The sequence below is a fragment of the Trachinotus anak genome, unplaced genomic scaffold, assembly GCF_046630095.1.
Source record: "Trachinotus anak isolate AG129_WGS33_773 ecotype Australia unplaced genomic scaffold, CSIRO_AGI_Tana_v1 ptg000014l, whole genome shotgun sequence".
Lineage (NCBI taxonomy): Eukaryota > Metazoa > Chordata > Actinopteri > Carangiformes > Carangidae > Trachinotus > Trachinotus anak.
Window position 1 is genome coordinate 4,020,540 of NW_027273865.1, and position 12,795 is coordinate 4,033,334.

The 12,795-nt window shown below is 44.4% G+C and overlaps 1 protein-coding gene across 4 annotated transcripts in view; it reads left to right on the plus strand.

Moving 5' to 3' along the window:
• The first annotated feature begins 213 nt into the window (after positions 1-213).
• Positions 214-12,795, plus strand: part of lrch3 (leucine-rich repeats and calponin homology (CH) domain containing 3) — a 34,407-nt gene continuing 21,825 nt past the window's right edge. For 2 of the 4 annotated variants that reach the window (XM_071495834.1, XM_071495836.1), the window contains exons 1-3: positions 218-546; positions 10,908-11,052; positions 11,496-11,622. In XM_071495834.1, the coding sequence (XP_071351935.1) occupies positions 291-546; positions 10,908-11,052; positions 11,496-11,622 (528 nt within the window). In that variant the 5' untranslated portion in view covers positions 218-290. Of the gene's footprint in view, positions 547-10,907; positions 11,053-11,495; positions 11,623-12,795 lie in introns of all 4 variants that reach the window. The other 2 variants (XM_071495835.1, XM_071495833.1) reach the window with 2 other exon arrangements.

A 12,795-nucleotide genomic window follows, 5' to 3' on the forward strand; every position in this document is an offset into this window, starting at 1 on the left:
ATGGAGATAATACAGGTAACCTGTTTCTTTTCTCACGTTACTTTGCTGCTGCTTGTTTTGCAACTTAATTATTTTTTCATTATTGAGAATATGTTTTTCAGGTGTGTAAATCATTGTTAACATAACATTACGTAGTATCAGCTGCACTGACAGTACAGTTTTCTTAGTAGAAACTCGTCATCTGTTGTCCAGTCGCCTCGTCTCCGAGCGCCGCTCTGCGCATGCTCGACTCTGTGTTTAGGGTGGGAGAGTTAGCCTTTAGCACGGAGAGCTAACAGCCGGAGTGTGTAATGGCGGCCTCGGTGTTGTTGGGGTCTGCGGACAACACCGGACTCAGCTTCACGGTGGGAGGCGGTGGTGCTGGGAATGTTTTAGTCGGGAATAATAATGGACTGGGACCAGCGGGGCCGGCGCCCTGGAACCGTTCTCTTGACCGGGCGCTGGACGAAGCCTCGGCCACCGGGTGTCTGAACCTCAGCGGCAGGAAACTGAAGGAGTTCCCCCGGAGCGCCGCCAACCACGACCTGACGGACACCACCAGGGCCGGTGAGTGAGCCGCGGAGCCTGGGAACCGTACACTGTGAGCCGGTCGGGTCTCTGTCAGGGAAGTTAAAGAGACTTAGAGACAGTTTTTATGTACTTTACAGCGGGAGAAGTAAAAATCCAACCTGGAGACTCCAGAGAGGACGGGACGGGAAAACCGTCTGGGCCGGTGTTATGACAAATACTTGAACCCCTAAAAAATGTTCCCTGTCGTGATTCCACTGAGGAAACGCTGCTCAGCGACGTTAGAACCTAAATATCAGTGCATTAACATATATTCTGAAGTGTTCTGTAGACTTTTTAACGTTTGTAAAATCAAAAATAATCTCAGTTAGAATTTATACATGTTTGTTAGCAAGAACCCAAATTAACGTTAGCTAACTTCAGCTAGTTAGCGTAGTTAAATGATACCCGTCACTTTTAAAAGAATCAGACTTTAGTAAAAGTATGTAGTATCTGTAATTTGTGTCGGTTCTCTATGTTAAATTTAAGGAAAGACGCCTGGGGGATGGGGGGCAGGGGCAGCTAGCACGCTAACCCTGCTCCAGGTGTGTTTGTGGTCTGGCAAAGGTTAACATGAAGGAGAGGACCCGCTGCTGTTACTCTCACCGGTTTCGGGTCACTGGGCCGTCAAAGCGTCATTCAGGCTTCCTGACGCCAGGTGGAGTTTGGTTTTATTGAGTTTATTGACTGTGATTAGATAATGAGTAAGGAGTGAATGATAGCCTGCTCCGCCCCCCAGACTGACGGCCGGCGTGGAGAAACAAAACAAACGGAGGTTATCTGTGAACTCTGTGTTTGTCTTTCTGTCTGCTGGACAGAGTGGATTGGCCTCAACATCGCGTCCCTACAGTCTCAGTGCTCAGTCATTGTTCAGTGCTCATGACAGACAGACAGATAGGTAGATGGTTAGGTAGACAGACACACAGAGGAGATGTCCTGTGAGCAGTGTGCAGCTTATTACAAGTCCAAACCATTGAACAGAATTGTTATTTGGCTGCAATTTATAATGAAGTGTTGTCCTGTATTTTACCATATTGTCTTAGCCATTGTCATTGAAATATTGCAATGTCATTTTAAGGCGGTATGGCCCCGTCTGGTCCAGTGGATCTCTGTGTTTTCACTAGGTCTGTGATGTTTGAATTAGGTGTGAGAGGAATGGCCAAAATCTTCTTTGGTGTTAAATGTAATTTTATGTGTAGTGTATGATGATACAGTGATAGTTCTGTAAAGTCCATGCAGACATGGTTTAAAATAATGACACAGTACCGTCCACACCTCAGCAGTTTCACCCCTCCTAGTAACAAGCTCTTCTCTTTTATCCTGGGTCAGTGGAGATGCTCCTGCTCTGTGTTTACAATTTCACCCTCCTCCTTCTATCTTGTCACTCTCTTTTTCTGTGGTGGTTGGCAAACCAGCATAGAGGTGCATTACTGCCTCTGTCGCACTCACATCACCTGAGAACATTGTGCAGTCCTGCTGCCAAATCATATTACCTTGCAAGGCAGCTGGATTTATGACATCACTGCCTGCTCTGACTATAAAACACTAAGGGACAGGTACCACTGTGGAATTGGTGCGACTGGGAATTCTCTACTGGTGGTCACATTTCTTTTGTTGCACATTGTATACCATCAGCTAACCCTGCTTAAATGGATGATACAGTTCCTTCATGAAGCCTTAATATTTTATACCGGAGATTAGGGCTGAACAATGTGAAAAAATCCTGCTGTGATGTGATTGAGGATCTTTCATTTTCACTTAAAAAAAATATAAAAAGGATCTCTCTCTCTCTCTCTGCCCCCCCTTCTCTCTCTGTCTCTCTCACTGTCTCCCTCTCTTACTCTCTCTCTCTCCATCTGTCCAGTCAGAGCAGAGGAACACTCACAGGTTCAGCTTCAGAGCTACAGCTGGATCTGAATGTGTATCCTCAGACATGTCAGATGAGGTTGTTCAGAAATGGCGGGGGGTTGGAGGGGGTGGGTGTCAGAGAGTTGTCTCGCTGTGTGACTGTAGTTTGTGTGTTGATGTTGGTCAGAGTCACACTCAGTGTGTTTAATGTGCTGACAGAGCTCAGGGTGCGACGGGGGCTCTGTAAAGACCTGCAAACAGTATGATCCTGAGAACTGGTCCAGGACTGTGGTGCTGTGGCCTTAGGCCTCAGCTCTGTGTGAATCAGTGTGATAAAGAGTAGAAGAGGAGGTCAGACATTACTATGTGTTAGAGCATGATGCCCTCACTGGTCTTCATGTTGCTCTGTGACAAGGAAGCATGACGGCCCCACTGATAAAAGTACAGGCTGATATCATCTGATACTGTGTTATGACAGAGTTACCAGCACCACAGAACAGATCAGCTGATCAGGAACTGCAACACAGACATGTCCAAGATGTAGAGATGTGTTCAGATGTACAGGACAGACAGCAGCCCTCCTCCACCCAGGGTTAAACACTGGCTCTGTTTAACTGTTTCACCTTCAAAACCTCCTTTTAAAATGACGTGAAGACAGCTTTAACACAGAGATGGTAGCAGTTACTATGCTGCGTTCAGGATTACAGCTCTAGCTAATGATTCATTTCATCATCAACCATGTCGTCCATAATTTTCTTGAACAATCAAGTAGTAGTCTCTATAAAACAGTGGAACATGTCTTTAACAGTTTCTCAGAGGTGATGTCTTCAGATGTCTTGTTTGTCTGATCAACAAAGTTATTTGGTTGACTATAGTGTTAATAAACAATTTCACCTGTGAGAAGCTTAAAGGAGCCTGATGTAAGTTTTGCTACTGCTACATAGCTAATGTTAGCATTAACAGCTGTTTCCTTATGAGTCTACAAAAAATCTAGAACTCAACCTTCATTCCTTTACTCACCGGCAAGTGTCTCCAGAGGTGGAAAGAAACACCAATGTTAACTCTTTTCTTCTACTGAAGTTAGCGTGCTAACCAGCTAGCCCCAGGCTTTCTCCTCACTTTCTGATATAGACTAGCTGTAGTCTCCAGTCTGTCCTTAAGAAGTAGCTGCTCAGAGGATCTATTACAACTTCTGGTACTGTAAACACAACGACCATCACCACCTCCCACTCAAAGAAAGAAACCATGTTCAGTGGCAAAGAAAACTATAAACATAATTAGAATTGTTACCAGCCTCAACAGTGGGGCTGGTTTTCATGTGTGTGTGTGATCATGGCAAAATGTGGTCCTGGAGACACCTACTGTATTTGGCATTAACACTGAGGTGGTAATGTAGCAGTGAGTTATGATGTAATAATGTAGGAGTGAGTAGTGGTGTAATAATGTAGGAGTGAGTCGTGATGTAATAAATGTAGCAGTGAGTAGGGATGTGATAATGTAGCAGTGAGTCGTAATGTAATCAATGTAGCAGTGAGTCGTGACGTAATAAATGTAGCAGTGAGTAGCAATGTAATAATGAAGCAGTGAGTGGTGATGTAATCAATGTAGCAGTGAGTTGTGATGTTTGAATGTGATCATATTGACAGGTGTTGCAGCTGCTGATCATCATATTACTTTGGCATGTATCTGCCCGCCTACCTGTCTATCTGTCTTCCTGTCTGGCAACCTGTAAGATACAGTGACAGATCTTTACAGGTGTGTAGTTGTAATAATGCAGTAATGAGTCCTGAGTAGTGATGAAATAACGTAGCAGTGAGTAGTGATGTAGTTACATAGCAGTGAGTAGTGATGTAATAAGGTAGCAGTGAGTCGTGATGTAATAAATGTAGCAGTGAGTTATCAGAATCAGAATCAGAATCAGTTTTATTGCCAAGTATGTTTTCACATACAAGGAATTTTTTCTGGTGATTGGTGCAATTGATCAGCAACAGTGGGGCTCTCTAGCCTTGTTGATGAGGCTAATAGCAGATGGGAAGAAGCTATTTTTGTGGCGAGAGGTTTTGGTCCTGAAGGACCGCAGCCTCCTGCCAGAGGGGAGTGACTCAAAGAGTTTGTGTCCAGGGTGGGAGGAGTCAGCTACAATCTTCCTTGCACGCCTCAAAGTCCTTGAGGCGTACAGGTCCTGGAGGGATGGAAGATTGCAGCCAATCACCTTTTCTGCAGAGTGGATGATACGCTGCAGTCTGTTATTGTCCCTCTCCGTGGCAGCAGCGTACCAGATGGTGATGGAGGAGGTGAGGATGGACTCAATGATGGAGGTGTAGAAGTTCACCATCATAGTCCTTGGCAGGTTGAACTTCTTCAATTGCCTCAGGAAATACATCCTCTGCTGAGCTTTTTTGATGAGGGAGCTGATGTTTAGCTCCCATTTGAGATCCTGTGTGATGGTGGTTCCCAAGAAGCGAAAATGCTCCACGGTAGCCACAGGGGAGTCACACAGGGAGATGGGGGTGGGTGGGGCTGGGCTCTTCCTGAAGTCCACTATCATTTCCACTGTCTTCAGAGCGTTTAGCTCTAGGTTGTTCTGCCTGCACCAGGTCACCAGACGCTCAGTCTCCCACCTGTAGGCAGACTCATCGCCATCAGAGATGAGTCCAATGAGAGTGGTGTCGTCTGCAAACTTCAGGAGCTTGACAGACTGATGGCTGGAGGTGCAGGTGTTGGTGTACAGGGAGAAGAGCAGAGGAGAAAGAACGCAGCCTTGCGGGGATCCAGTGCTGATGGTCTGGGAGTCAGACACGTGCTTTCCTAGCTTCACGTGCTGCCTCCTGTCAGACAGGAAGTCGGTGATCCACCTGCAGGTGGAGTCAGGTACGCTCAGCTGGGAGAGCTTGTCCTGCAGCAGAGCCGGGATGATGGTGTTGAAGGCAGAGCTGAAGTCCACAAACAGGATCCTGGCATAGGTCCCTGAGGAGTCCAGGTGCTGGAGGATGAAGTGGAGAGCCATGTTGACGGCGTCGTCTACAGACCTGTTGGCTCTGTAGGCGAACTGCAGGGGGTCCAGGAGTGGGTCAGTGATGGATTTGAGATGGGACAGGACAAGGCGCTCAAATGATTTCATGACCACAGAGGTCAGGGCAATGGGTCTGTAGTCATTTAGTCCTGTGGGCCTTGGTTTTTTGGGGACAGGGATGATGGTGGAGGATTTTAAGCAGGCTGGCACGTGGCAGGTCTCCAGTGAGGTGTTGAAGATGTCTGTGAACACCGGAGACAGCTGATCAGCACAGTGCTTCAGGGATGATGGAGAGACAGAGTCAGGACCGGCTGCTTTGCGGGGGTTCTGCTTCTTAAAAAGCCTGTTGACATCTCTCTCCAGGATAGAGAGAGACGTTCCTTTGGTAGGGGAGGAGGGGGGTTCTGATGTGGCTCTGATGTGGAGGTTAGTGTCAGGCTTGTCCCACTGTCTTTCAAAGCGGCGGTAGAACTCATTCAGATCGTTGGCCAGACGGAAGTCATTAATGGAGTGGGGGGGTTTAGGTTTGTAGTTTGTGATCTTTCTGAGCCCTTTCCAGACAGAAGCAGAGTCATTAGCTGAGAACTGGAGCTGAAGTTTCTCAGAGTACAGTCGTTTAGCTTCTCTCACCGCCTTGCTAAACCTGTACTTGGACTCTTTAAACTTGTCCCTGTCCCCACTCCTGAAAGCTTCCTCCTTTTGCCTCCTGAGCTGACTGAGCTTAGCTGTGAACCAGGGTTTGTCATTGTTATAACTCACCCTGGTGCGTGATGGGATACAGCAGTCCTCACAGAAGCTGATGTATGAGGTCACAGTCTCTGTGAACTCATCCAGACTGTTGGAAGCAGTCCTGAACACCTCCCAGTCAATGCAGTCCAAACATGCCCGCAGATCCTCTATGGCTTCACTGCTCCACTGCTTCGATGTCCTCGCAACAGGTTTACACAGTTTTAGTTTCTGCCTCTATGTGGGAATCAGGTGGACCATGACATGGTCAGAGTGGCCCAGTGCAGCCCGGGGGACGGCGTGATAAGCACCACTGATTGTGGTGTAACAGTGGTCCAGAGTGTTCCCCTCTCTGGTCGGGCAATTAACAAACTGTCTGTATTTGGGCAGTTCATGACTGAGGTTCCCTTTGTTAAAGTCACCAAGTACAATAACTACGGAGTCCGGGTTGGTCCGCTCCACACACAGTATCTGGTCTGCGAGCGCCCGCTGTGCCTCCTGCATGTTGGCCTGTGGTGGGATGTAAACACCAACCAGGATGATTGAGGTGAACTCACGGGGGGAGTAGAAGGGCCTGCAGTTTATGATGAAAGTCTCCAGGTCAGGAGAACAGTGCTGCAGGATCACTGTCACGTCTCTGCACCAGCCACTGTTTGCATAAAAGCAGATTCCTCCACCTTTTGTTTTGCCGGACAGCTCTGTGTCGCGATCCGCTCTGAAGAGCTGGAAGCCGGCCAGCTCCAGCGCAGAGTCCGGAATCGATCCACACAGCCACGTCTCCGTGAAGCACAGGACGGAAGATGAGGAAAAGTCTCTGTTCTTCTGCACCAGTAGCTGAAGTTCATCCAGTTTGTTGGGCAGTGAACGCACGTTGGAGAGAAAGATACCTGGGAGAGGTGTGCGGAGTGCGCGCCGGCAGAGACGTGCAAGCGCACCGGCACGTTTTCCTCTCCTCCGGCGTTTCACTGCGAGAGCAACGGTCAGTGCACCTCTGACCAAAATGTCCAATAATCCCACAGATGAGTCGAGAAAAGTAGGAAAAAAATCCACTGGAGTTGTTTCTCTGATATTAATGAGCTCTTCTCTGGTGAAAGAGCTCCGGAAACCAAAGCAGAAAACTGGATTTATAAAGAAAATAAGGCAAAAAAGTGCGCACCAAAACACCGAGGCAGCCATCCGCGGCGCCATGGCAACAGAATGTATGATGTAATAATGTAGGAGTGAGTAGTGGTGTAATAATGTAGGAGCGAGTCATGATGTAATAATGTAGCAGTGAGTAGTGGTGTAATAATGTAACAGTGAGTCGTGATGTAATAAATGTAGCAGTGAGTAGCAATGTAATAATGTAGCAGTGAGTAGCAATGTAATAATGTAGCAGTGAGTCGTGATGTAATAAATGTAGCAGTGAGTCGTGATGTAATAAATGTAGCAGTGAGTAGGGATGTAATAAATGTAGCAGTGAGTAGGGATGTAATAATGTAGCAGTGAGTCGTGATGTAATAATGTAGCAGTGAGTAGCAATGTAATAATGTAGCAGTGATTACTGATGAATAATGTAGCAGTGAGTCGTGATGTAATAAATGTAGCAGTGAGTAGGGATGTAATAAATGTAGCAGTGAGTCGTTATGTAATAAATGTAGCAGTGAGTAGGGATGTAATAATGTAGCAGTGATTACTGATGAATAATGTAGCAGTGAGTCGTGATGTAATAAATGTAGCAGTGAGTAGGGATGTAATAATGTAGCAGTGAGTCGTTATGTAATAAATGTAGCAGTGAGTAGGGATGTAATAATGTAGCAGTGAGTCGTGATGTAATAAATGTAGCAGTGAGTAGGGATGTAATAATGTAGCAGTGAGTCATGATGTAATAATGTAACAGTGAGTCGTGATGTAATAAATGTAGCAGTGAGTAGCAATGTAATAATGTAGCAGTGAGTAGCAATGTAATAATGTAGCAATGTAATAATGTAGCAGTGAGTCGTGATGTAATAAATGTAGCAGTGAGTAGGGATGTAATAATGTAGCAGTGAGTCGTGATGTAATAAATGTAGCAGTGAGTAGGGATGTAATAAATGTAGCAGTGAGTAGGGATGTAATAATGTAGCAGTGAGTCGTGATGTAATAATGTAGCAGTGAGTAGCGATGTAATAATGTAGCAGTGAGTAGCAATGTAATAATGTAGCAGTGATTACTGATGAATAATGTAGCAGTGAGTCGTGATGTAATAAATGTAGCAGTGAGTAGGGATGTAATAATGTAGCAGTGAGTCGTTATGTAATAAATGTAGCAGTGAGTAGGGATGTAATAATGTAGCAGTGAGTCATGATGTAATAAATGTAGCAGTGAGTCGTGATGTAATAATGTAGCAGTGAGTCGTGATGTAATAAATGTAGCAGGGAGTAGCGATGTGATAATGTAGCAGTGATTACTGATGAATAATGTAGCAGTGAGTCGTAATGTAATCAATGTAGCAGTGAGTAGCAATGTAATAATGTAGCAGTGAGTGGTGATGTAATCAATGTAGCAGTGAGTTGTGATGTTTGAATGTGATGATATTGACAGGTGTTGCAGCTGCTGATCATCATCAGATTGTCTCTAGTTGTCCTTAAACTTGAATAGTTAAACTGATCATCAGAATAGATACTCATTCATTTTCTGTTGATTGATTAATGAACTAATCGTTTCAGCTGTGATGTCAGACTTTATTGATGAACCTCAGTCACTATCTGTTTGATTTAATGTAGTGTGAACTACAGTATTTCTGACACAGATATTAGAATCAGAAATACCTCTGATACTGCAGACAGTCTGGTTCATGAAGTGAATGATGTGAGCTGGGAGTAAACATCCCACAGTGACTAAAACTGTCCTGAATGCTAGAGGATTCATTCTACTTCCTCTCTCTCTCTTTCTCTCTCTCTCTCTCTCTGTGTTTGTGTGAGTGAGTGAGTGAGTGAGTGAGAGAGAGAATGTTAAAAGATGTTACTGTGGCGTCATGTACTTCCTGCTGCCCAGGTGCTGATTCCCTCACAGCTGCATTGATAAATATAGAAAGTGTGTTTTACTGTGGCGTGTGTGTGTGAGTGTGAGTGTGCGTGAGAGAGAGAGAGAGAGAGAGAGAGAGTGGTGGGCGGGCGGGCAGGGTTATTGTTTCTACAGCGTAAAACTGTTGTGTTTGAGTCTGTTGAGGTCTAGTAGCAGGTCTTGTGTTCAGTCTGTGTGATGGATGGTAGATGAACAGGATGTCTGAGGAGCAGAGCTGTGACTCCGTAACACCTGTCAGTCTATAACACCTGTCTAATTATATAGTCTATTATATAATTGACTGAAGTATTAATTGACTCTTTGTATGATGAGGGTTGGTGTTTGACAGCATTTATCAGATCTGAATCCTGCTGAGTTCATGATCCAGTCTGTGTCTGTGATCCAGTCTTTGTATGTGATCCAGTCTGACTCTGATCCAGTCTGTCTGTGATACAGTCTGTGATGAACATGAGGATCTCAGTTGTGTCAGTTGGGATGTTTACAAACAAATAGACATTTTTAAAATGTATTTATATTTTTATTATGTATCTGCTTATACTATATGTATAGAGTTGTATTGCATTTATGTGATACATATATACAGTAATACACATGCATATATTTTGATCTGTGATTTGGATATTGCACTTGGCCACGTTGTGATTTCAATTATATTTGGATTATTTGTGCAGCCCTACATTTTACGAACAGATTTTAAGGTCTTTATAATACACAAAAACTCACAACTTTGCACACGTTTGTATGACTGAGTAGTTCAATTTGATATCGCGATTAGGCTTTAGTGTTGCACGTTGCCTCTATAGACTGAAACCACCTGATAAACCAGCTGATACTCGACTGAAACCAGCTGACACAAGACTGAAACCAGCTGACACAAGACTGAAACCAGCTGATACTAGACTGAAACCAGCTGACACTGGACCGAAACCAGCTGATACTAGGCTGAAACCAGCTGACACTGGACTGAAACCAGCTGAAACTAGACTGAAATCAACTGACACTGGACTGGAATATGAGGTCCAGTCATATACTAGCATTCAGCTTTCAACATGTGATTTACTCTATCAAATGTGTCTTTGTACTTTTTACTTTTACTTTTACAACAGGTTATAAAACTAACAAAACACAAATTAAAAACGTGTCAGATGGGTAGAGACTGACATCAGGGTCTCAGAAACTCAGCTGTCACACATGATATACAGGGTTTTATAGGGTTAAACTGAGGTGATCAGCTGATTAGTGTGAATAATGGCATTCTCTGTGACCATGGCACCCACACAGAGTGATCTGATTGGGTAATGACTCTGAAGACACAGGAAGGTTCAGATAAACACACAGTGTTATTAGAGGTTTGATTTCTATTTTCAAACTTGGTCACAAGTTTGTCACAATGAAGAGACACACACACACACAGAATGCTCTTTATTGCCACATTGCTGTAGAAGCATGAAGGATTTCTCAGATTGAAGAAAGAGAAAAAAGTTGACTCTCACCGCTCTCATCCAGCTGTTCTCAGAGACATACCTGTAAAGAGTCTCTGTCCTCTGACAGACAGTGGACTGGAGGAGGAGGACCCTGACTCATGTAGACCATCAAACAAAGACAGATCTGGTCTGATCAACACACATGCAGAGACACAACATTTGGACTGGGTTTTATCAACAGTTGCGGTGCAGGTCTTGAGGACTGCGATGTAGTAACTGAACCTGAACTCTGTCTCTGTGTCCAGATCTGTCTCGTAACCGACTGTCAGAGCTTCCTCTGGAGGTCTGTCTCTTCGTGTCTCTGGAGAGTCTGAACCTTTACCAGAACTGTCTGAGGTCTCTGCCAGACAGTCTGATGAACCTGCAGGCCCTCACCTACCTGAACCTCAGGTAACACACACACACACACACACACACACACACACACACACACACACACACACACACACACACACACACACACACACACGTTTCTTCCCATGCACAGACTCAAACCTACACTGACTGTCTCCTGTAATAGATCTGGCTCCTCTATTAAACACCATGTTCCTGCACCATGAACACACACTGTCCTCCTGCTGTAAACACTCATCATAGCACCCTGTCTGGATTCATCCACTGCTGAAAATAGTCCCCAACAAAGATATTTATGTTTGTCTGATATTTACGTTTATTAAAATGAACCAGTTTATGTGTGAGTCCAGAAAACACCAGACTGATCCTTTGAATGGAAGGTGACACTTCATTCTATGTTTTATTACAACATTTATATTAGAAGAGGAAACTGACTGTCTCTCCCACTTTCTCTCTATCACTCCCCCCCCCCCCCCCAGTCGTAACCAGCTGTCTGTCCTCCCTGTCGTGGTCTGCAGTCTTCCTCTTAAGGTTTTGATCGCCTGCAACAACAAACTGGTTTCTCTTCCAGAAGAACTGGGTCAGCTGAGACACCTGACTGAACTGGTCTGTGACTGGATTAATTAGTTACTGGTTGGGGATGATGTCATGTCTGTCTGTCATGTTCATACTGGTGTTTCCAGCCTCAGTGAGGACATTAGCCTTCAACACTCAGATTCTTCTCTTGTTTGAGGGTTTTCTCTGCTGTGACTCAGAGATGTTCAGGTGTTAAGCTGTCTGTTCAAACACTGAGAGTCAGATTCAGGCTGCATTCACACTGACACCTTTTAGTTTTTAACTCATCTCTTTTTCTATGTTTTAGTTTTAAACTCACCTCTTCTGTGTTTTAGGTTAAACAAGTGCTGGGCGGTATATCGGTATTGAGTTGTACCGGTATATTTTCAAACGAGATGTAGGATTTGACAATACTGTTTATACCAATATAGTTTGGAGTTCCGTTATTTTTGATTGTTTCATTCCTTAAGCTGTGCCTGTGTTAGTCTGTCCTCCATAGGTGCTCCTCTCACTATTCAGCTCCGCCCCTTCTCTGCGTCTTTGTGCATGTCCCTCGTCCTCACAAACTCACCCCACAACTTTTCCAGAAGCAATAGAGGCGAGCATGGCACCGATCGACAATGTGTAAGAGCTAGTTTCTCAGAAAATGAACATAGGTTCAGTAGTTTGGAAATATTTTGGATTCAGGACTTCAGATGAGCAGGAAAACAACGCAGTCTGTGAAGAATGCTATAAGCAGGTTCAATCAAAAGGCAGGAGCACTTCTATTCCATCATCTCCAGCAGTATCACAAACATCTGTGCGAAGAGAGTGTAAAACTGCATGCTGCTGCTCCAACCCCAGCCGCTAAACCGTGGCATTCCATTAAGTCTGCTTCGAAACAAAGCTCGTTAAAAGTTGCATTTAACAGCGCTGTGCCTTACGAAAAGACAAGTGCCAAATGGCACGACTTAACTAAGGAAGTGGCCTACCACATTGCCAAAGATATGGTCCCTGTTGCAACCATGGAACACGAGGGCTTTAAATATTCTTTAAAGATTCTTTATTTTCTATTTTCTTTTTTTATTGTACAAGTTGAAGTCCATATTCAGCTGTGCAGCTATTTATTTTAAAACAGTGTAGGCCTCTTATTGTTTTTTTTAATGTACATTTGTTATTTGCACAGCTATGGTTTGTTAAGCAGAAAATAAAAACCTCTATTGTTTTAATTTGAGTACAGTCTTT